Source organism: Sebastes umbrosus, chromosome 7, assembly GCF_015220745.1.
Source record: "Sebastes umbrosus isolate fSebUmb1 chromosome 7, fSebUmb1.pri, whole genome shotgun sequence".
Lineage (NCBI taxonomy): Eukaryota > Metazoa > Chordata > Actinopteri > Perciformes > Sebastidae > Sebastes > Sebastes umbrosus.
The window spans coordinates 17,116,714-17,142,488 of NC_051275.1; the positions used below are offsets into that span (position 1 = coordinate 17,116,714).

General features: G+C 43.9%; 1 protein-coding gene across 2 annotated transcripts in view; it reads left to right on the forward strand.

Annotated features, from left to right (window-relative positions):
* arhgap35a (Rho GTPase activating protein 35a) overlaps positions 1-25,775 on the forward strand; it is a 78,785-nt gene that overhangs the window by 32,340 nt on the left and 20,670 nt on the right. For both annotated transcript variants that reach the window (XM_037775182.1, XM_037775181.1), the window contains exon 2: positions 20,230-24,079. In XM_037775182.1, coding sequence (XP_037631110.1) covers positions 20,342-24,079 — 3,738 coding nt within the window. In that variant the 5' untranslated portion in view covers positions 20,230-20,341. The remainder of the gene's footprint in view (positions 1-20,229; positions 24,080-25,775) is intronic.

Sequence of the window (25,775 nt, forward strand, 5' to 3'; positions counted from 1 at the left end):
TGCCCTCCTCCTGTGCTATGTAGGTTGGCTTTATGAATGAGCCCACACAAGGTCATTTGGTCACCGTGTGCCTGTCGAGGCTTTGCACACGCAGCTCACACATACCTCCTTTATCTCCTGATATTAAAAAAAAAGGAGAGGAGAGAAAGTAAAGGAAGCAAAGTGAGCCGGAGAGATTGTAAGAGAGAGACAAAAGAGAGAACCTTAAGTCCCCTGATGTGTCTTGAGTGGACGCTGGCAAAATAATCCCTCTTTACCTTCACACGACAATCACAGTAATGACCTTAGCCTGCGCTCATCAATAGACAGACTCACATCACAGAGGGACAGGTGGGGTGTGTATGTGTGTGTGTGTGTGTGTGGCCCTCTCCTTTGTCTGAGATCAAGGATTAGAAAGGCTTAAAGATGGTACGCCTAGCTGGGTGTGCACATTCGTGTGTCTTTGTGAGGTTGGCGTTATCTGAGATGACGTCAGCACTTAAAGAGACTGGTGTTGCATTTGAAACACTCTGAAGTGCCGAGGCTGCAGTAACACTGGCCCTGTGCTGAGAATGGGAAGAGACAGAAACATTTTCTTTGGTTTCTGCAAAGTCATGATAGTCTCATGGGGTCATCACAGCTCTTAAAGAGGACCTATTGTGCTTATTTTCAGGTGCATACTTGCATTTTAGGTTCATACTAGAGCATGTTTACATGCTTTAATGTTCAAAAAACGCTTTACTTTTCTCAAACCGGCTGTGCTGCAGCACGTCTTTTCACCCTCTGTCTGAAACGCACTGTTTCACCTCCTGCCAAAACCCCTCCGCTCTTTTTCCCGAAAAGCCCAGTCTGATTGGTCAGCTGGCCCACTCTATGTTGTGATTGGTCAACCAAACTCTTCTAACTAGTTTTGTTTGAGGGTGTGCCAGACTTGCCACTAGGCAGGTTTTATGCAGCTGTGTAACTTGGTGACATCATCACGTTACAGAAGAAAAGACAGGACTCAGGCAGTTAAGTAGCAGTGTTTCTGGAGAGTAACTCCCTTTGGCGCGGACTTTGGACTTTGTAACTTTACAGACCTTTTACATGTAACTGTTTTTTTTGGTCCCTATTTTTGTTGGAAAATACCAAATTGGCAACCCTTTACTTTAACTCCCCTACTTAGCATCTTTGAGCAATATATAAATACTTAATAAATAGTTTATAGCACACTATAATGTAGATTTTCAGTAGATATCAATGATATTTTCTCCTGCGAAGCATCCGTTACTGGTGTATAAACATAACTGTCGTCATATTTAATGATGATTATGCACATGAACCAATCCTTGTAGTGCGTTAAAACATACTGTATATTCATTGCCCATACACATGTACAAATCATTCACAGGCGGATGTAAAACTGTTAATATGCATTCAAAACTCATGAATACATATTGAGCTTCACCTTGAAGATAGTAATTTGAAAAGGTTCCATACTTATGTTTTCTTACTAGATTTCCTAGCTTTCATCTACCATTGTGTATCATGTCGTCCCTCATTGTGTGTTTATACACCAGTTGCTTCGAGGGAGGAGTTATAGTTGTTGTCAAATACATTAATAAACACTTAAAAATGTCCCTATATCTGCTTACAACTACATTGCAGTGTGTTATAAACCATTTATTGTCAATAGTCAAGTTTAGTTTAACGCACGAGAAAGGCTAGTAGAGCAAAAAGCAGCATGAAGGATTGCACACCTTTTCATACTAAAGCAGGGATCCTTGTTTTGACTTCTTCTGGCCTGTGATGTCAGAGAGAATCTGGATCCGTATCAGCTAACCTGATTGGCCAGTGGGCTCGTACGAGAACTCTGGGATATGAGGTAGTGGGGAGCAATGGTGCCAATCAGAGGGGAGAGAAGGGATGGGTGGGGAGAGGAAGGGAAGAGTGGAAAGGAGACTTGGCATCATTGCTAAGTAGAGGAATTAATTTAATAGTGTGTGTGTGTGTGTGTGTGTGTGTTAATGGGGTGGGAGGTAGGGGGTTAACACATGGATCAGCGCCAGGAGAACTGCTTTAAAATCTAACCTGGTTCCTTTCCTGTTTCAGCAGAGAGAATGGTTTAATTCTCACCCCCTGCCTTTTTCTGGAGACATTTTCCTCCTCCGGGTCTTGAGAGGGAACAGGACCGGCACGCCATAGAAACTAGTTTCAAGAAGAATACATAATATAGCACACATGTAACTTTTAGAAATGAGGAGGAGGAGGTCAGCAGGTCAAGATCGATTGTTTCCTCTATATCGCTGAATCTGTGTTTGTGGTCTGCCATTATATTTATCAGTTTTTAACAATTGTACAGCATTGCAGAATGCTAACGCTAACTTCTCAAAGCCAAAGTTTTATCTTAGACCTACAGCATATTGAATTATTATGGCATAACTATTTTGTTCAGAATCATAGATGTATGCTGCATATATAAGATATATACTATTTGTGGATATACCCTTTTTCGATTTCTGGCCAAGACTTGGATGAGAATATTGAGACCGCTAAAATATCCGTGTGCTATTGATGGAGCTGGAGCCAGGGGGCGATTAGCTTGAAATTCAAAATATGCTCACTGGCATCTGTAAAGTTAGTGATTAACATTTTGTATCTTGTTTGTTTAATCTGTACACAAACAGGAATGTAAAAAACACAAGTTGTTATTTGGGAGTGAGCCAGGCTAGCTGTTTCCCCCTGTGTCCAGTCTGATATTAAGACTGATCTTTTGGCTTACTATAACACAAAACTATGGAAAAAAGCCAAATAAGCACATATACTTTAAGAAAATTAGCTTTTTTTGGACAGTAGGAAATAGCATTATGTCCTTTACAGTGGAAAAAGGGACGAGTTGTACGTATGATGTCATCTGCCATCTCTCCTTTTCCTCAATATTGCTATCTGCCACTCAGTGCTCACATGTCACTGCATTAAAACCATAGGCTGTATATAAGAAGTGGACGTAGTCACCGTGACGTCACCCACTGAAGCTTTTCTTTGGCCGTCGCCATCTTGGTTCTTGCAACCAGAAGTTACACAAGAGGGTGGAGCTAAGTACAAACACACGCTGAATAAGACATTTTTAGGCGACCAAAAAGGTTATAATTTACTTTAATGAACCGAAAACACAATGTGAAAGGGTTAAAGTTATAAGACGAAAACACGGACATCTCCTAGACCAGACAAGGCTGTGGTAGCGACCTTTAAATCTCTAGGTAGCCATGCCCTAAAGCATACCTTCGTTAATCGTCTATTTGACTCTGAATAGGAGCATAATTTACTAAATGAACATCATGCTGTATTGAAGAAGACTTGAAACTAGCGATTGAGATCATAAACTCATGTTTACAATGTTTACTGAGGTAATAAATCAAGTGAGAAGTAGGGTCATTTTCTCATAGACTTCTATACAATCTGACTTCTTCTTGCAACCAGAGGAGTCGCCCCCTGCTGGCCATTAGAAAGATTATGGCACTTCTGCGTTGGCTTCACTTCTCAGACCAGGAGGTAGCCCACTGATTAAACCCTATTGCGATAATGTAAATCCATTGGCGTGTGATAACTGTGTTTTATTACAAAAGTACAAGCATAACTGTTATAGTGCAAATGTGAGAACAAGTGTATTCACAGTACTCCAGTTAGATAATTACCAAGAAGACAGCAAGACAGAGATTAAAGATTTGTGGTTGTCCTCGCATAAGGACACAGTTAAAAAATACCCTGCGCCCTGCAAAGTGTTTATCTCACTGCGGTTAAAGCTTGACTCTTACCCTGCAAGGCTGCATTCCTCTGACTGCGATGTAGACAGGACCAACAGGCCAGTGGACACCGCTAAGTGAGCCTCGGCAGGCAGAGCCCCGGCCTTGGGGCCCTAATGCTGCTGCTGCTGCTGCAGCTGCAGGCAGATCAGCAAAGTTTTTTGAGCTGTAATGGCGCTCCAGTGTCTGTCTGGAGATTGATTTAAAATGGATGACCAAGCACAACCTCTGTAACCTCTGGACGAGCTGCCCCAGAGCCTGTCGGCTTCCTCCGCTCACACTGCAGAAGCAGCTTAGAGGTGACACCCACATGTGTGCACACACGCTCTGCTTTATGAGTGTTAAAAGGTGTTTACACATGCATACAGTAAGAGCTTACAAGCTACATCAGACTGTGGGAGATGTGCTTGTATTTACTCTCCACTTTTCCATCTCTTTCATTCATCTGTGCACCTGGATTTCTTGTCATAGAGGAGACAAAGCAGAGGTTATTTTAGTTAGGTGTTATTAAAGCATGGAAATGGTTCTTCTTTCTATTGCCCCTGCATGAATTGGTGGAGCTCGCGGGAGGGCAGAAAGAGAGAGTGAAGCTCTTGGAAATAAATGAAAGCTATATAGGAAGAAGGGGAAGGGAGGGGAGGAACGTAGGGGGGAAAAAAAGCCTCTGCAGCCATCTGCCTTTGTGCCAACAGTTGGTTACTGTGGCAACCAGTAAAAAGTCATTATCTTTAATTTACACTGTGGCAGGTTCAGGTGTTTTCAATTGTATCATTAGCTTTTTTCTCTCTCTGCAGTGACTCACCCATCTTTGGCAGCGGTCCTCCACTTCATTCTGGTGCTCTTCATTCCTTTTTCCCCGTGTCATCCTTTCTTGTGTACCTTTCTTTTAGCTGCCTCACTGGCTGATTTAGGGTATGTGCGTGTGCGTGTGCGTGTGCGTGTGCGTGTGTGTGTCTCAGGCACTCGTTTCCCTCTGTAAGGTTATCTTGCTCCTAGGGAGTGCAGCGTGATGCCACTGGGCTTTTTAGATGGCGATTGGCGTGGAGTGTTGATGGATGACACGATGACAGAAAAGTGATGAGAGAACAATTTAAAGAGGAGAATGACAAGAGCATAAAAATTGAATGGCAGCCGTGGAAGACGACTGCGGGGGAAGGCGGAGGGCAAAGAGGTTGAGAAAGTGGTTGTGTATGCTTCTTAAGAGCGGCTTATTTCTTTCATGTTGAGGCTTGTCGGGGCGGCAGCGGCAAGAAGCGCAGATGAGCGATCGTAAAGTAGCCCTGTCTGTGCACCATTAGCCCAACCGCAAGTGCTGAGCACTTACCAGAAGCTGCTTGTGTTAACCTCCTCCTCTCCTCCCCCAGACGCTAACCCTCTCTTTCTCCCCTTCTTACCTCAATTTGCTGCTGAAAACTCCTCTTGCTCGCTCATAATACTTTTCAGTGCCTCATTTATGATTTCAGACGCTCCTCATCCCCCTCGCAATACATCGAACAAACTTTTTCTTTTGGCTCATTTCATCTCTCTCTTTCATAGCACCCAAGTTCTTGAGAGATTGCATTTACTGATGGAGAATAATTTCTGTCTCTTTGCGCCACTCAAAATGAAAAACACAATTTGCTCCGGTGTCTCCAAACAATACAAGCCTTTCAAAAACCATTTGTAGTTTTCAAATCCATTCTATTATAACGAGCCGTTTCTTGCCACCACCGCTTGCTCGGTCGATCAGTTTGTGGGTACAAAAAGAGTCCAATTCAATGAAAGAAATAATTACACAAATAAACAGCCAAGTATTGGGATGTTCTGTCTGCAACTATTGTTTGAATCTGTGCCTTTAACTATCAGAGAGCCTGTCAAAAGCATTCGGCAGAGCAGTGTCCACCGGGCGTACCTTTTTATTACTGCTGGCTGCTTTATTAGCCTTCCACAGGCTAGGGAAGGATTGAGGGGATCGACTGGAGATGCGAGTGGAAGTGGCACCTATTGACTAGTTTGTCTTCTTGTGCTACTGGCAGGGTGCGATGATGCTATAACGATACTGCTGCTCAGACCCATTAGCACCTAGAGGCTCCACACACATGAGAACATGACAAGAACAGGCCGCATGCAACGTGGCGTTCACAGCCTGTTTTCACAGCCAACGCTGTTTCTGAGCTTAGCGCTCTGTAGAAAGCGGTTTATATTATCTTCCGTTTCCCTCTCGGCCCATCCTTGTCCCTTCATTTCTGTCATTTTCAGATTTAATTGGCCTCAAGATTCAGCAGCGCCTGAATGTTTCTTAGCGCGGAAGAGACGAAAAACTTTTGCTATTTAAGCAGGCGAGTCAGTGTATGTGTGAGAGATGAGAACTTGTTGTATCTACGTCTGAGCATATGGCGTAGGTGTTTTTGTGTGTGCCATGACCATCTGTCACCTAGTAACCGTTTGGGTGATCTCTGGACTGGTAGATCTCCCTGTTGGGATCATAACGCCTGATTATATACAAAGCCTGGGGGTTACACGCCCAGATGGAACGACTGATGCAACATTATCTTTATATTCTGAGAGCGGATCCGAAGGCAAAGTGTTTAGCTATAAATATTCAAATGTAAAAGTCGTTCTGTGTATTTATGTATCTCAGCTGATGAGATTCAGCAGATGGTGCGGTTTATTAATGGCTCTCTAATTGATATATATCAAGGTTAAAGCAGCAGTAGGCAAGATTGGAAGAAATATGATTAAAAAAAAGATGACAAGAGTGCAAAAAAATTTGCCCGTGTCCTCCGGTGCTCCTAACGGCAGTTGGAAGATTTCACAAACCGGAGGAAAACAACCAATCAGAGCCAAGCTGGAGCCTTGCCGTCTCTGAGCAGCTGTCAATCACTCGCAAACTCCGATCGTCCGGTCAAACTAGGCAGCGCTGATCAAATATGAATCAATATTCTGTTACTGTAATGCCTATTTCTCACCTCAAATGTTTTCAGAAACATCTTGTAGTGTACTGTTTAGCTGTAAAATGAGAAAGTTTGTGACCCAATTGAGGAGAGAAATAGACATAACAGAATATTGATTCATATTTGATCAGCGCTGCCTAGTTTGACCGTTTGATCGGAGTTTGAGAGTGATTGACAGCTGCCTCCGTTGAATGAACAGCCAATAGGAACGCTTTCTCTCTCTGAAATGACCTGTGATTGGTCAAAGTCTCCTGTCACGGGCCAAAGCCTGAAAACAGAGCCATGAGGAGGTGAGGAAGTCTAGTTATCTCTCACAACACTTGAATTACAATATAATGAAAGGTTATTGTAGATTTTTTTCCCAATGATGCCAAAAATATTCTGCCTCCTGCAAGTTTAAGGTTTTGGCTAATTGTGCTTAATCATAATTTAATTTATTTTGGGAGTGTAGTGAGTTAAAGGGCCGAATAGCGAACTGGTTTTTGAAGTCAAATCCCAGCAGCAGCCATTTTGCACTAGCCATTCTCCCCTATCCTAAAGCAGGGGATGCAAAAGACACAGGTGAACACAGCCCATATGCTGCAGCACGGTGGAAACTTTCTGTCATAGCAAGACAAAACAATGGAAGCTGTGTGGCTGCAATCAAGTAATTGTTGCAATCAGGACTGTGCCGTGGGTTTAGTCTGGCCATCACAACCCTCGCAGCAGTAGATAAAGTGATAAAAATTAAGCTCTGACGGCAGCAGCATCACTCTGCAAAGCGTGCACAGCTTTCCCGTCTCGGTCACCATCTGGAAAACACGCCCAGCACATCTATTAGACACCCACTCCAGCAAAGGATGAGCGCTCCGCTGAAAATGGGTTAATAACGACAATTAAATTGAAGGTAATGCCAGCGGTTGATCTGTCGTTCATAATATCTTAGTATTTCATGTGGATGGCTTTTTACCGCCTGGGAGTGGAATTTAGAATAAATGCGAGTCGCTGAGTCGAGTTATTGAAAATGTAAGAGATGTGGAGTTGTGTTTTTGTCAAGACATTCTTCTGCTACATGAAGCCTCTCCACCCAGAGGTCAGAGGGCAGATTTATCGACGGTAGTTAGTCAGGAAATAAAGTTTCTGTTCAGCAACTCTTCAGCTGTACTATCCCTTCAGCAGTATGAGAGCACAACTGCCTGTCTGGTTTATGGGCTCTTTTTATAGAGGAAATCTATTTTACACAGTCTGATTTTATTTGTACACAGAGAGGAGGTGCTGGAAGCAATTTTCAGTTTATACTAATGCACAAAGTCATAAAAATGTATATTGACACAGACAAATGTAGGTTTTGTCTGACAAAACGACATAGGTATGAAAATATTCCTCAAGCCCTCGGTATTGAAACATGAAGGGCGCCCCCAGTTCAGTAATGAGACAAACACACACACCATTGCTGTCAAACCAATTACACCAGCAGTTAGAATCGGTGGCTCATTCAGGTGGAAGATTAGCAGCTGGGTTTGAAGACCCGCCACCAAAATGCTGTCATATTTAACCACAAAACTGGTATGTGTGTGTAAAGTATGAAAGCATCCTCTCCTCCTGTTGAGTTCATTGGACATATTCGGTCTAAATCTGTCTACGTTGTAGCTGTTTGTTTGCGCTGTTGCATTGAGTTTGGCTGCGAGGACAGGACAGCTGTATTGGATGTCTGAATGTGTGTATACAGTTGTGCTGATGCCGACAAGCCTTCCAGCGGGGGAGTCAGGGATCAGATGTATGCTAATATCACCAGCAGACAGTCTGCCAGTCTGACAGGGGCTGGGCTCTGAGGTTAGGTAGTACTACTGCAGCAGAAGACGGAGCCGAGAGAGAGGGAGAGACATGCTAAGACGGAGGAAGACAGGAAATATAGGCAGAATTAGACAAGGGCCAGGGGGCATTGTAAAGAAATGAGGAGTGAGGCAGTTCATGCCTGGCAGAGGGAATGATGTGGGAGGAGAGAGGAGAGAGCAGAGAGGCCCACAGATGAGCTTTTGTGCCAAAGGAAAACACAGGCTCGTCTGTCTTTCTGACCGAAGGGCTACACTTGTTGTTGTTGTTTATGTTGTGTAGCCTGTTGAACAGGGAATTTCTGGAGCAAATGTTTCCATGTACCAAAGTGTGTGTTGAAAGTGCACAACTTTTAGTGTCTGGTACCCAAAAGCCCAGGCCAGGCTGTTCTCAAACACCATTCGAAGCTATACCTATAAAAACATAATGCACTGTAATTTGTATATACAGCATCCCACAAAATCAATTTGTATGTAATCCCCGTATTCATGAACCAGGAAGAGTAAAGAGCGTCAACCGCTGTGTAGGGAGGAGGTTGGGGTGGATGGGTTGGTCAAAAAACACTGGAGTATTTGTGTAAAACCAGTAGTGAATGTTGATTTTCGTGTCAACTTACTTCCGTACGTAAGTTATGCCACTTACGGAGTTATTTGAACCCAAACCACAATTTTTTCCTAAACCTAACTAAGTAGTTATGTTGCCTAAATGTAACCAAGCTGTTTCCTATGAAGACGAAAGTTTATTTTGAAAAGACTGACACGTGCGTCACATGTTGCTGGACATTCCTAGGGAAACGGACAAAAAATTAGGAACAACTTTTTGTAATCGGAATCAGAAATACTTGATCCCCAGGTGGAAATTGAGGCGTTACAGCTCTTGTCCTTCTCTTGCTCTCGTAATAAAGATAAGGAAATGTAAGAAGATAGAAATAAAAGAGTATGTAACATGTAAATTATGTACATAATAATACAATATAAACACGATATATGTAAAGAAATATAAGAATTGAATTTAAAAAAAAAAGAGAATATAAGATGTATGAAATATGTACAAATATTTGCATTAAGACGTGCAATATATAACAAATAACCGCAGTGCAAATAAGTAAATAAAAAATGCTTATAAGTAAGATATCATACGAACCGTTGTATGAGGACACATTGCCCAGGCAGTTAAGCTGCATTTTGCAGCTAATGATTATTTTCATTATTGATTTTTCTGTCTGTTATTTTTTTAATTACTAAGTCTATAAAATGTAAAAACTAAATTATATTAATAAAAACGTTCCCCAAGCCCAAGATGACCTCTTCAAATTCCTTGTTTTGTGAGACCAACAGTTCAAAAACCCAAGACATTAAATCTGCAATTATTTAAAACAGGGGAAACCTCAAAGCCTCACATTTAAGAAGCAGCTATATTGCTTGATGAATTAATTAAACAATGAACGAGTTAATTTGTCTGTTGTGAAGTTTATAGCGACCGACAAAACAATTAATCGAGCAATGATTCCAGCTCCGTTAGCATCAAGGAGAAATTCAAGTGAACAAATTATCAATTTAGAATAAAGCTTAGTTACTGAAATCAAGTATAAAGCCAAAGCAAACTCACATGAAGGTCACGCTCGGTGTGTTCGAGTGCAACATTTTGGCCAGGACACAGTAAGGCAACGCAACAGGTGGCCTTCGTCGCTGCCGCCATTTCTCTGATGTTGGTTTGGTGCGTCTGGGCCTTTTAGCTGTGGCTTCAGAAACACTGTCGCCTCTCACTTTCACTCGCTCGCTGTCAACTTGGAGAGAAATGACCTTATCATTGAAGAAGGTACCGCGCTGTGGGTGCTTGTGCACGTGTGTGTTTTCAAGAGCGGATTTATATGATAGTTCAAATTTATAGCTGTCATTGTCCGTGTTTCCAGCACATTATATTTAGCTGTGCTATCAGTGAGGCCTTCTGGCACACTCCGAGAGAGGTCGAACCACAGTGACACACTCCTTCTCTGCCCTCTCCTTCCACTCTCACTAAATAGGCCGTCCATTCTCTCACGATCCTTTTCTTTATCGGACTTAAACCTTGCTCTCTCCTCCCTCTCCGCTCCTTGAACTGTTCAGTTATAGTCTTGAATTTCTGATCAGGCTGTGAATATGATCTTCTCGGCCCTCTTCCTTCTGTCTTATTCTCGATATCCTGCGTTCTCGATTGTTGACTGTTTGTTTACAGTCTTTGTCCCTCTTATCCTTTTTTTCTGCCCTTATCCTGCATCCTTCCTCCCTCTGTCTGTCTGTCCGCCTCTCTCCTCAGGGGGTCTGTCAGTAACTTGGCCGTCTATCTCTGCAGTGCCAGGCGGAAGGAGGAAGTGGAAGTGAACTTACAGCTGAGAGCCTGGCTACATGGCAGTTGCACTTTAGGTCACAGTATAGTATAGTACTGGGCAGTATTAGAAGATATGGAATATGTCTTTCTGTCTCATACGTCTGTGTACACATACGTGTCAGTAGTGTGACAGAGCAGCCATAGAGGAATTTGTTATCTGCATCTTTTTCATGTGGTTATATCACCGTGCCATCGGATCATGCTAATGCACAGACAGCAGCGCCACTTGTGATCCTGCAAATGGAAAGATGCAAATAGCCGTAGCTAATCCATGGTGTCCATGTAATCCCAGTCACAACTGAGCAGCTCTCCGGGATCACGACCTGGATGTGTGATGGCTGTTTGGGTGCTGCATTCATATTTCTGTGTGTTTGTGTGCAGATATGTATTTTGTATGACATAACAAATAATACATGAATGTAGTAGCTCAGGTTCAGGCCGTGCTGAGCCTTTTTTTTTTTAGGTCAGTCTAAGTATTTTCTTCTTATAGGAATAATTCAGAACTGTTGGATTTGCTCGTGTGGTTTGGTTGGTGTTGGTTGGCTACATGTGAAATGCAGTAGCAATGGTGTGATTGCAGTGTTTATATTTTCTGTTGGTGCGTGCACACCTACAGTAGATGGTAACTAAGGGTGAAACGGTTACCGGTTTCACGATAAACCATGGTAAAATTCCTGACGGTTAGTTTTACCGCCAAATTTTGATTGTCAGTAAACCCGTGATTGCTTTGAAAAACTCTACACTAGCATCAACTAAAGTTAGCCTCAAATGTATTCAGATAAACATTTCGGTGAACTATTTTCGTGATATAAGAGACGAAAGTTTCCAAACAAGCCGCTATGTTGGCTCCGGTTTAAAATCTGGGAGCAGCAGCCCACGAGGGAAAGCGTTCGTCCAGTCAGGTGGTGAGTGTCTTGTGTCTCGTGGCAGCCCATCAAGCGTCCAATGCTGGGAAGTGAGGCGATCCGTTGCGATAAAAACGCCCCTGTGGACATATACCATAAGAAGACTAAAGCTGTGTTCTCACTACAAGCGACAAAAGCAACAAAACGGCCAAGCTTCTCCAGCTACATTGTCGCCATTGAAGTGTTGCTCAAGCGCTCGTTGACGTAGTTATGCTGTTAAATAACACTGGGAACTGGTTAACGACATTTTTTTAGATGGAACAGAACAGAGTGAAACAAAAACACATGATTGGTTGACGCTTCGCCGCATCATTGGAGCGCTGAAAAAAGTTGAAACCAACTCAACATGATTTGTGTCGCGTCACGCCCGTCATGCAGCGACAAGGGTCGGGTGTCAATTTGTAGCTTCCGGTCACCGGCCTCCATTGAAAATGGCTTGTAACCTGTTGCTGTTGCTCATAGGGTGAGCACAGTGTAATTCTGAAGTGTGATCGTATTCACAGGTTTACATATTGGCTAGTGCACAGTGCTGCTAGTTTTGTATGTGATTTCAATATAAAACATGTTCGCTCACTATAATCGCAATCTGATATTTTCCCACCGTTTCATCTCTAATGGAAACAAAAGAGGATATTTGTACTTCCTGTTTGGTGAATGATAGATGGATGTGCTGCATTTGTGAAAGAGACAAATGACTTCTGAACACACTGCACCACAGAGCACTTCATGTAAAGTCTGTTTAATGTGGTGTGCAGAGTCAGATTCTTTACATATGTATTCTTTGAGTAATCGTTGTTGCCCGTGTGTGCATCAGTGGTTATGCACTATATATTCTTGGACCTGTCTTCCATCAGCATTCATATCATATTTATCATCCCTGTTTCATTCTGTTCATTCATCTGTGTGTTTATGCCCTTATCTAGTGAGGGAGCACAGCCACAGCCCAATCTCCTGCCCACGACCCTGGTTTTGTACTAATGGACAACAAGTCTCCAGAGAGGGGGAGAATAAGGGGGGAGGGAGAGTGTTGGAGAGAGGGAAGAGTTGGAATGAAAAAAATCTTGACAGACGGAGATGGGAAATCTATATGATGAGGATAATGTTTGTGGGTGAGAGAGCACGAGAGACAGGAAAATAATAAGGGAGAGGAGAGCGGAAGCACGACTGGTTGCAGACTTACATCATGCAGAAGGAGTGAAAACGGGAGGGAAAACATGTTTTGGACTGCAGCAAAGGGAGGGCCAGCCATGCAGCCTGGTGTCTTAGAGAATAAGGGAGAGAGAGAGTTTTTCCCTGCTGCCTTTCTGTCATCATCATCACCACCATCACACTGCTTCATGACTATTTCATGACCTTTGTTTCTGTCAACTCCCAGCCTTCCTGAGTGTATAATACTGTACAACCAGAGGGCTTGCTGGGAAACCGTGCAAGCGGGCTTCCGCGTTTAGCAGTTTTTTCGGTATGATCTGTACTGCATTTAGTAAAAAATATCTGATAGTTTCATCATTGTGTTAGGGGATAACTTGGATATCTCTAAGCACTCCCACATGTATTGGATTTATATCAGCCCCTCATTTTGTATCTAATAGGGAAAAATAATCCCTGCAGTGTTCCACTTCCACACAACATTTTTAACACACTACTACTTTTCTTGACTTGGATTTTACTCTTACTCCATTTGAGATACATGCATGGTTATCTCACTCAGTCCATGTGCTTCTCCATATAGTGTATCGGGATACTATGTTTAAAAAACCCTAAGGAATCCGTTGGTACCAAACATGTCATACTAGCTGGTCAAGAAGGAGGCTAAATAATAATTTTGGCGAGGAAAAACTGGCATGGCGATTTTCACAGGTGTCCCTTGACCTCTGACCTCAAGATAAGTGAATGAAAATGGGTTCTATGGGTACCCACGAGTCTCCCCTTTACAGATATGCCCACTTTATGATAATCACATGCGGTTTGGGGCAAAAATCATGCAGGGTAAATGTGTTATTTTTGCCTATTCTAAAATAGTTTTATATCTGGTTTGTTCTTTATACTATGACCGTTTTTAAAAATTGCGATATATCGCCTTGCTTACAGTATCGCAATATATCGCAATATATTAAATCGTTACCCCTGTATTGTGATACGTATCGTCAGATTCTTGCTAATACGCAGCCCTAATGTCAAAGCAAAAGGGATTTTTTTGGGTGTATCAAAACAGGCCTGACTGACAAATTACTCCCTGGCTGACTCTTCCTCTTCTTTGCTCCGTAATGAAAGGAATGCAGCCACCCCGTGAAGGCTACATGGTTTCTCCTCATGGGCAGTGAACACAGCCTTTTCCCTGTTGCCCTTTGTAACACGTGTTATGATGAACTTCACGCCCTGCTGCCACCCTAGCATTAGCTTCAGGCTGCACTCCAATACCCTACAGATGCATGCCATCTCCCTCGGCTTCTCAACCTTGAAACAGTCGGTGACCTGCTGTACAAAGGGGCGAGATTTGCCGTCTTAAGTTGGTTTTGGCTATTTTAAAACCAATAGATTGGTTGTTAGAGAAAGGAAGGAGAAAAGGCACCGGGGAAATGGAGATGTGGTATGTCCTGCTCGTAATGCTGTTTGGGATTAGGCAGGGGGGAGAGGAGCGATGTGACAGGTCAGACCCTGACCCTTAACTCATCCCGGCCTCACCACGCCCTGCCCCTCTTCCCTGAGGGGATTCCAATGTGCGGCTCACATGACCGAGGCCACTGACCTCTCTCCCCTTCCCCTCATACCCATTCTTCTCTATACCCCCATCCTCTCCATGTGCACTAACTTCCCACCCTCTGCCTCCTCCCTTCCACGCCTTCCACTCCTTCCTGCATCTCTCCTACCTCCTCTCTCCTTTTCTGCTTACCCTAACGTTTCAGGGTCAAAGGCAGATGCAATGCAGGCCCTAACCTATCTCTGTCTCAGCCCTAAACAGCCCTGGGCCTCGAGACAGTGGTATGCGGCCGGACATGCGCACCAGACACCAGGCCTCGGGGTGAACTGGAAGACTGGCTGCCTGAGTGCTCTACAACTGGACTGCTGCTGCACTACTGCTCGCTGGTTTAGCTCAGGCAGTGGTGTCTTTATAGGTCTGCGGAAAGAGGAAATGTATTTCTGAAATGACTAGATCTATTGTGTATGAAATGCTGCACTCAGACTGCCAGTAGACGGGCCGTTGAAACGAGCTGAATTGTGCAGTTGTAATGTCACATATATTCTATGTTCCTGTCAGTTTGGCTCGGGCACGGCAGTCAGTCTCATGAGGCATTTTATTTTCTTCCATTATGCGCCGCTGCTGTGTTTTAAACCAGCGCATCCTCACATCGCTTAAAATTGAATTCTGAGCTGTCTGTTTGCTCTTCGCACTGACATGTCACTCGGACACACCAGGAAAAAAAAAAAAGAGGACTGCATTATGTCTCTTTTGTTTGCCATTCCCTTTGTGGTTATTGCAAAAATGCCCCAGCTCTGCCTAACCTGCACTCTACTCAGCATGTTAGTTAACTGTCATAAAATGTGTATGAACTTGTAGATTCACACACATAAGGAACATTCCTAGAAAAAAAGATAGGTGGGGTCAGTGGAACAGATGTTAGCGACGCATCTGTGAGAGTGTTGAGCCTGGCCCGCATCCAGCTCCATAGGGACTTTCGGAGTGCTTGACTTAATTTAATCCAGACACTCTTACAACTGGTCGCAAACATGACCTATTTCACACATGACACGCTCATCACCACCAGGGTGTTACATAGGATAAAATAAGAAGTCTGTGTTTGTGTATGTGCGCATGCATGTGTAAGTTCATATAGGTCATTTGTGCTAATGTGGGTCTGCATCAGGGCCTCCGTACTTATCTGTACGTAACACCCTCTGTCAGCTCAGTAGGCAGCTACTTCGAGCATGTCACAATAGTTCAGTGTGTGCAGAGATGCAGTTCACGGCAACCTTTGCAATAGCAGAGCTCACAAACCTACCTGAAATCCCTTTTAGTTGACATTCAAAAGGATATATGCAATTTAGAATACAGTAAACATAATTGTAATAGCACTAAATAAGAATGATAGTGAGGAACTGTTGATAAATTGGCTGTTGTAGATGTCAGTGGTATTTATTGTATGGTTGTCTACAGACTTCTACAGACTATCAGACTGGGCACGCAATGTGCATTATTATTTTACTGTCGAAGATGTGTCGGTGTTTTTGTTCTGCTGCTTTGCGCGGAGCTGACGCCTGCCCGCCTGTTCTCAGTCCTCCACGCTCTCTGGAGCTCTGTAACCCGCTGCTGTCTGGCAAAAGCAACGGTGAGATCGGATCACAAGTGGCCACTGAAGACGCATGTGGAGACGCATTTTAATGCCAGGTGTGAACAGAAGTACTTAAAGCTGTCCACTTGTGATCCGATAACTGAGGACGCATGTTCATACCAGGTGTGAACGGTGCCAAAATGTACCTGAAAGGTGGATTTTGTCAAGTGCTTCATACTCAATATGCTTTATACAAATGTATGTATATTTGTATTATTAGAAATGAATTAACAACACAAAACAATGACAAATATTGTCCAGAAACCCTCACAGGTACTGCATTTAGCATAAAAATGATGCTCAACTCATAACATGGCAAACTGCAGCCCAACAGGCAACATCAGCTGTCAGTGTGTCAGTGTGCTGACTTGACTATGACTCGCCCCAAACCGCATGTGATGATCATAAAGTGGGCATATCTGTAAAGGGGAGACTCTTGGGTACCCATAGAACCCATTTTCATTCACATATTTGAGGTCAGAGGTCAAGGGGCCCCTTTGAAAATGGCCATGCCAGTTTTCTTCTCCAAAATTTAGCATAAGTTTATTTAACTTCCTTTGCGACAAGCTAGTATGACATGGTTGGTACCGATGGATTGTTTAGGTTTTCTTGTTTCATATGATGCCAGTATCTTCACTAGCTTTAAAACTGAGCCCGCTACAACCTCTGAAAGATCAATTTGCATTAATGCAAAATTAAAGAAATTAAAATAAATTGGTGGCGTTAAAACAAATTTGCGTTAACATGATATTATCGCGTTAACTTTGACAGCCCTAACTTTCATGCCTGTGTGTAGCATAGGTATCATGTAGATAAAAAAAGAGTGCTGATTAACAGGCTGGTTACATGTTCTGTTTAGCCAGTGGACCACATCCAGGGGCAGCAGGTCATGTTTTTTTGTGGCTAATTGTAGTTGAGGCTGTCTGCTCTGTAATGTGAACATGACTAGGTCAGGGCACAGGTGCACTTTTAACCTGCTGACTCCAGCTCTATAGATACCACACCTGCATTGCTTCCCATGTAGTCAAGGCTCTATATACTGCACCAACTGGATGTGTTCAGTGGGGGTGCACACAATGGAAATCATATATAAGCTGGTGTGCGCACACATTTACAGACAAGAAAATACAGACGTATGCTGCAAACATACTTACAAGAGAGTCTGGAAAAAGAAGACTATGAATTAACCATAATTCCCAGGCCATATACCTATTTGAAATGTGTCTAACAGCAAGTCTGGCTGAGCACAACACACACCACACCTTATTAATACAGAGACTGGGTCTATCGCTGGGTGCCTTGATCCATTTTTCATGCATGTTACCTCTACAAATATCAAAACACAAGACATTCTTTTTGATATTGATTCCTTTTTCTGCTGTTTATACACCTGGTGCAGCACCAGGAAGGCCGTGCCTCTGTAATGTTAATTCACAGCCTGATTGGTATTTGCTGTAGTGAAACTCAGGGTTTCAAGGCTTTGCCACGACTGTCAGCTTTGAACTTCGATTAGTGGCACTCAGCTTTCAAGTAAAACTCTAAAAATGTACAGTATATGCAGTAGTCGATACACGGCAGTCAGGTGTGAGGTGGCTTTTTATCCACAGTGTGTTCCACTGTAGTGAGTTTCTTACTCCTCCTACCGTTTCCTTTTCATTGTCTTCCCCTCTGGTGTAGCAGCGCCGGGCTTTGAAGTTCATCTCTGTGCATCCACAGTTCTCTGTTGTCTGACAAACTCAATTCAGCGGCAGCGAAGGCTTTGTCTGCTTTTGTGCTCTCTGTCAAAAGAGCTATTCATGATTAATAGTGGTTTTAATGTCTGTTTTACTACATTAACGCCTCAGTTATGACATGGAGGGGGTGGTCTCGCACTGCAAGTCTGTGCTGCTGGCTGTCTCGGAAGATTTTCATTCCTTTACAAATTGTGCTGTCAAAGAGGGCCATTCCATAAAGAGCATCCCTCGTCCTCTCTCTCTGGTTATTTTTAGATCGGATCTACTGATGGAATAGATGATACTGAGATTGGCCAGTCGGCTAAGCCTCTATGTATGTTTCTAGGTGCTATTTATTTTTTGGTATTTTATTGATATTTGTGTCCAACATTTTGTCATAACATGAAGGTAACACGACTTGGATATTGTGTGTTTTTGATGTAGTCCTAGAATGGGCTCCATATTTTCAGGACCAAGTCTTGGCGTCCTGACAGTCTGAGTATGACTCGTTTGTAACCTGCGATTTTGGACATTAGTTCGATCCAGTGCTCAAATTATGCGTTTTTAGGGATAATACCCAACACACATAGGGCAGGACTCTTGGTTCCAATTGTTTCAATTTCTTTATGACAACGAACGTCAGCACAAATTGTCGTCTCTTAGTTTGAGCCTAGCCATTCTGCTTGGGATCCAGTAGCGTTGATTAAGGCTTTTATAGTTGGTGTTAGGGATGCACGGATGCGACAGTTTCAGTCCAGATACCGATACCTGGGATTTGGGTATCTGTCGATACCGAGTACCAATTTGATACCAGTGTTTAATTTGTAAACTGTATGCTTCACTGTGTGGAAGTGACTGGGATCATTATTTTATGTGTAGGGCAACACCAGGATTCACTTAAACATTGCTTTCCTAACTTTGTAAAACAAACGTAACAAATAAATACATAGCCTAGATATAAATTTACTGAATTGAATTAAAATAATAAATCGTACTTGGTAAAAAATCTTCAAAATAAACAGGAATTACAATTCAAGTGTAAACCTTTTTACTGCAGCAACAAATTGGTCAAAACTTATAAATATTTAATATTCCAGTATGTAATGTGTTTATATACATACATATAGAATTTAATTGAATAGATCGGCCTCATTGTCACGATACCCAATCCAGCTATTTGAGTCAGTATCGGCCCGTTGTCCGATTCGGTATTGGTGCATCATTAGTTGGTGTGTTACGTCACGACTTCTCGGGCTTGATTTGACATCTTTCCACTATTGTTCAATATATTTCCCAATATCTCTCTACCAAACCAATTTAAGACCATCAAGTTTAGGTGCATTGGCATCTCTGATGAGGTTATAGAATATTTACATGCTGTACTTGGCTTTGAATTTCAGTGACTGGGTCAGGGCCAGATCTCAGGACTGAATTTAAATGCTTTTTTGGCTATTCTAATCGTAGAGTTAAAACATACTGATGATTGAGACGTCAAAGAGGAATTACTTTTAACATGACTGTCTGCCGTTTTCCAACTTTCCCTTAAAAATTCTAACAACGGTTTATGAATCTGCAAAAAAAATGCTATTTCTTGACAAGACGGCACCAATTGTTTGCTTGTATTGTAGGTAAATATGTTGAGGCATTAGTGATGGTACATCAGTCATCTCTGATCTGTTTGCAGAGTGCTGTATAGTGAGAAGAAACATAGGAAAACATGTTTTTGATGGAGACGAGTCAGCCAACAGGCAGTGCAGCCTTTTAAAATGCAGATGGCTTTCCCTAGTTGGCCAATTAGTAACTTTAGCTCTGGAACACTTATCTGCTTTCATCTTCTTGTGTGTGTCTTTCATTTGGGGTGCAGGGAGCTTAGTGAGCCTGTTTTCACAAGTGTGTGGTGGTGTGCGTGTGCATGTGTCTGCGTCCACATTCATGTGTCTGTTTTCTGCGATAGTGAAAACCCCACATAACTTTATTCTACTGCTGCTGGCAGTGAGACAACTACCCGTACTGTTAGATGTTGGATAATAAGCCAAAACACATACAGTGTCTCGACGAACATAGGAATGAAATGTGGAAGGCACCACTGTTAGCAGCACAGTGCTGGCAGTATAAAAATTAGATGAGTTAAATGGAGAAAAATTGCCTTTTACTGAGCTACAGCTGGGTTAAGTAATGTGCAGCATTCCAGCAGCTTTGCCACTGACCTCAATCTTTTCAGGAAACATTCAGTGGAGAAATAGGATCACAGATTAAACATTATTAACAGCCCATAGGCACACAGAAGGAATTTAGATGAGACACACAATAGCTCTCTAATAATAAAGCCCGTTATTGGAATGTCTTTTTTCTGTATTTCTGTAGATTAATTATATCCCCATTCTCTCTTTCTCTCTCTATCTATCATGCAGGGCCAGACCCCAGCCCAGTGAGTTCCTCTTGCATGGAAACCCTCCTTCTCTGGCAGCCTTCTCCTCTCCCTAGAGCTACCGGCCAGCATGGCAAGATGAGCCTCTGCCAGCGATGATGATGGCCAAAAAGCAAGATGTCCGATCACCCACCTACAACCTGGTCGTGGTCGGGCTGTCCGGCACGGAGAAGGAGAAAGGCCAATGTGGCGTGGGCAAGTCTTGCCTGTGTAACCGTTTTGTCCGGCCAAGTGCAGACGACTTCCACCTGGACCACACCTCCGTTCTCAGCACCAGTGACTTTGGAGGCCGCGTGGTGAACAATGACCACTTCCTCTTCTGGGGAGAGTCCGGGCGGACGTTGGAGGAGGGGCCCGAATGCCGTATGAATGTGGTGGAGCAGACGGAGTTCATCGATGATCAGACGTTTCAGCCACACCGAAGCACGGCGCTCCAGCCTTACATCAAGAGGGCAGCTTCCACCAAGCTGGCTTCGGCCGAGAAGCTGATGTACTTTTGCACTGATCAGCTGGGCCTGGAGCAGGACTTTGAGCAGAAACAGATGCCTGAAGGCAAGATTATGGTGGATGGCTTCTTGCTCTGTGTTGATGTTAGCAGAGGTATGAACCGTAGCTTTGAGGACCAGATGAAGTTTGTTACCAACCTGTACAACCAGCTTGCCAAAACGAAGAAACCTGTGGTACTGGTTCTCACCAAATGTGATGAAGGAGTTGAGCGCTATATTAAAGACTCGCACACCTTTGCCCTAGCCAAGAAGAACCTACAGGTGGTCGAAACATCAGCACGCTCTAATGTCAATGTTGACCTAGCCTTTCTTACACTGATTCAGCTATTAGACAAGGGTAGAGGAAAGCCCAAAATCATCCCTTACTTTGAGGCACTGAAACAGCAGAGTCAACAGATTGCCTCAGCCAAAGACCGCTATGAATGGCTGGTCAACCGAATTGTGAAGAACCACAATGAGACATGGCCCGCTGTCAGCCGCCGCATGCAGACTGCCCCTGAGTACAAGGACTATGTTTTCCTTGAGGGGACAGCTAAAGCCAAGAAGCTCTTCCAGCAGCATGTGCATAGACTGAAACAAGATCATATAGAGAAACGTAGGAAGGCCTATCTAAGTACTCTACCACAGGCTCTGTCTGTACTCCTACCAGAGTTGGATGAGATAGACCACCTGAGCTGGTCTGGAGTTCAGAAAGTCCTGGAGACAAAAAGAGATTTCTCCCAATGGTTTGTAGTGCTAGATGACACCCCTTGGGAGACCACACCACACATTGATAAGATGGAGGATGATCGAATCCCCCAGGACCTCCTGGAGACCCCCGCAGCTGAAGCTATCTATGAGACCCACCTGGAGCAGCTAAGAAATGAGCGCAAACGGGCTGAGATGAGATGGGAGTTCAAGGAGAAGCTAAGCGTCTCTCCTTTCATCACACCAGGGAAACCCTGGGAGGAGGCCCGAAGCTTCATCATGAACGAAGACTTCTACCAGTGGCTGGATGAGGCTGAATATCTGGACATCTACAACAAACACCAGAAGGAAATCATTGACCGAGCCAAAGAGGACTTTCAGGAGCTGCTCCTTGAATACTCTGAGCTCTTTTATGAGCTGGAAGTGGATGCAAAGCCAAGTAAAGAGAAAATGGGTGCCATTCAGGAGGTGTTGGGTGAGGAGCAAAGGTTTAAAGCCCTGCAGAAGCTGCAGGCAGAAAGGGATGCTCTGGTATTGAAACATATCCACTTTGTCTACCACCCCACAAAGGACACCTGTCCAAACAGCCCCCACTGTGTGGACAGTAAGATAGAGCAGATACTGGCCTCCAGATTCCCTACCCGCTACCCATCATCAGATAGTTCAAGATTGGATTTGGGGAGGGCTGAACGGATAAATCTTGTCATCTTAGGGAAAGATGGGCTAGCCAGAGAGATGGCAAATGAGATAAGGGCTATGTGCACGAGTGACGACCGGTACGTGTTGGATGGCAAGATGTATGAGTTATCCCTTCGTCCCATAGAGGGCAACGTACGTCTGCCAGTCAATTCATTCCACACGCCAACCTTTACACCCCATGGTTGCCTGTGTTTGTACAACTCAAAGGAATCCCTCTCTTATGTTGTTGAGAGTTTAGAGAAGCTTAGGGAGTCAACTATAAGCAGAAGGGAAAGGGAAAACAGCTTAGCTCAACTCCCGCTGTCCCTCCTTCTGGTCACCAAGCGGGGGGTGGGATCCATTGGGGACATTGGGGGGGAGACAGCTCAGACTCTTATCCAACAAGGGCAGCAGGTGGCTGGAAAGCTGCAGTGTGCCTACCTAGACCCTGCCTCTCCAGGCATGGGCTACGGTCGCAATGTCAATGAGAGGCAGATCAACCAGATGCTGAAGGGCCTCTTAGAATTACGGAGGGGCATAGGGAGCAGCTCTCCTCCCTTACCCCCTCCATCCTCTGCCTTCAGAGACTCGCAGTCCCAGCCAATGCTAGAGGCAGACCTGAGGATAGTCATGTGCCTGATGTGTGGAGACACGTATGACATAGACCAGCTCCTTGCTCCCTTCCTGTCGCCCCAGCATTGCCGCCCTGCTGCCAGCCTCAGCAGTGGCACCTCCGTTCTGCTGGAGCTCACTATAGGAGGTCAGAGGCTAAACATTGAACTGTCACTGCTCTCCTTTCATTCTTCATTCTCACTCCGCAAGTCCAAGCTGGTCCACGGCTACATTACAGTTTACTCTGCTCGCCGCAAGGCCTCTATGGAGACATTATGTGCTTTCCTGTGTGAGGTCCAAGACATCATCCCGGTCCAGTTGCTAGCAATTGGGGAGAGCCAGATGGAGCTGTCAGACTCGGAGTCAGCTAAAGAGCAGGTCAGTCAGGGAGAGGAACTGGCCCATGAAATAGAGGCCAGGTTTAACACAGTAATCTGTGGACATGGTGGGGTAGTAGGGGGGCTTCATAAGATAGATCTTTTCCAATCCTTCCTCAAAGAGGCGATAGAGAAGCGCACCATTGTCGAGTGCACACACATGTATGATAATGTGGCTGAGGCATGTACCAATGAGAGCATCAGCCCTCGCTGTGGATCTCCTAGTCCAGTTAACATTCTTATGGACTCAGAGGACGATATCGATCCATCACCACCTTACCCTACCCTGAGGGAGGATGGCAGTCTCAGTTCCCATCTAGGAAGCTTCAAGCTGCCAGATCTGGATTCAAGTGATACTTTCTCTGTCATTTCTGAGCTCAGCACCTTTGAGAGTAAGCTGAACAACAAGGTTCCTCCGCAAGTGAAGCCCAAGCCTGTCCGTAAGGTCAACCTCGGCCCCTACATGGACCAGCAGGGTGGCACCAACCGCCGCTCCTTGCCCCAAGCTGTCACCTGGGCTCCAGGTAGCGAGGGTGGCTACGACCCCTCAGACTACGCAGAGCCCATGGATGCTGTGAGCAAACCTCGACCCACAGAAGAGGAGAATATTTACTCTGTCCCTCATGACAGCACACAGGGCAAGATTATCACCATCCGCAATGCCAACAAAGGTCACTCCAACGGGAGTGCAGGGGGGAACGGGTCAGACAGCGAGGCCGATAGCAGCTCACTGGAGCGAAGGAGAAAGTTGTCCGCCATTGGGGTAAAGCCTAAGCTTTACAGAGACAGATCCAAACGGCTCGGCAAGTTCAGCAGTTTTAGGACGAGTTTCTCTATAGGCAGCGACGACGAGATGGGGGGTCCACCCAAGGCTAGCCAGGATGAAGGAGGAGCCCAGAAGGACAACTCCATTGAGGAGAGTGAGGACCCCAAAAGGAGAAATATTCTCAAGAGCCTGCGCAGAAATGCAAAGGTAAGTGTTTGTGCATCCGTCTGATTTTGTGAGATATGAGTGATGTATGAGTCTCAACTCTGTTGCGTGACTAAAAAAAAGTGTTGCATCTTAAATTGAGTACATTTAATTTTAATTAGCTGATTTAACTTTTCCCAAACACAGCAGTTATTAAGTGTTATTCCAAAATGTCGTTCCAAGTAAATCACTTAGTCATTTTGAAACGAGAGTTTTCTCAACCAAAGCTTAAAATGAAAAATACCATGCCCTTGTTTGTAGTTTGGCAGGAAAAGTATCACTTGCTTAAAAAGTGGAAATCATTTTTTTGAGCAAAAACACTTGTAAATTGTAACTAATGACGGAGTCAGGATGTTGTGTGCACGTTTACCCCTTTGTCTGCAATATATACACACATGTATTTGTTTATGGACAGAATGGATAAAATGTCCATAATCCTCAGAACAATTAGTTGGCCGGGATTCAACACCCAAGTCGAGGAATAACTAATGAGTTCAGTATAATCTCTCTACTCTCTGCAGCTTAGCTCAGTGAAAACATGCCATATACTGTAGGAGTCCCTCTGAAAGCATGTCTTCTATATTTGACCCTGATCGCTCTGTGAGAGCTCTCTATACTAGCCAGATAATCAAAGGAAAAAGACACAAACTCCAGTCACTAAACTTCTATACTTCCAGAAGGCACAAACTCTTAATGAGTAGGGACAGAGCCACAGTATACACTGTGCTATTTTATCTGTTTGTGCTGCTTGGTTGCATCAGGTCTCCCAATACACGAGAGCTGGCGTAATGATGTCTGACTTTTATTTTAGCGAGATTTTGAAAGCATCAACTTCCATCTTACAATTCTCACTGTTGCGGTACATGAAGAGAAATTAAAACTAATGTTGTATCTCCACAAATTGGCTGTAAACACCCCTGCTGTTCAACAAACAATAGTACTAACATGCAAAAAACAAAGGAGTTCACTCCTTAAAGGGGACATATCATGAAAAACTCTCTTTTTCAGTGCTTGTGTACATACATTTGTGTATCTGGAGTGCCTACCACCCCACAAACTGTGAGATAAGGTGATCAATCAGTTATTTGTGGGCTGTCTAGATCAGAAAACAAGTGATTCAACAAGCCATTCAGATTTGGTTCCCCTTCCTACATGTCACATTTAGGCTCATTAGAATATATCGCCCACAGCGTGAGAACTACCTTTTCAAAGGTGCAACATATTTTTCTCACAAGCCAATCAGAGCAGACTTGGCTTTTTCGGGAGGGGGTCTTAAAGAGACAGGCGCTAAAACGGAGCATTTCAGACAGAGGGTGAATAAAGGTATATTCACACAGACAGTATGAGAAAAATAATGTGTTACTTGAACATTAAAGCACGTAAACATGTTCTACTAGAAACCCAAAATACAAGTATGAACCTGAAAATGAGCATGATATGTCCCCTTTAAGTATAATTCACAAAACCTGATTGTGCAGTCATCTGGCTTTCCGCCTCACTAGTAATATGACTACGAATTATTCACAACTTAGTTGCCAAAGGGCGCAGTGCGTTTGCCGTTAGTGATCTAATGATTGACATCAGCGTCAGCTAGTTAAGACAGTGTTGGTTACTGTTCACTGTTGTGGTACTGCAGTGAAGTATGTGCCGAGTCTGGTCAGCTTATTCCTTTAAATTCTTCCCTGTCAGCTTGGCTTTC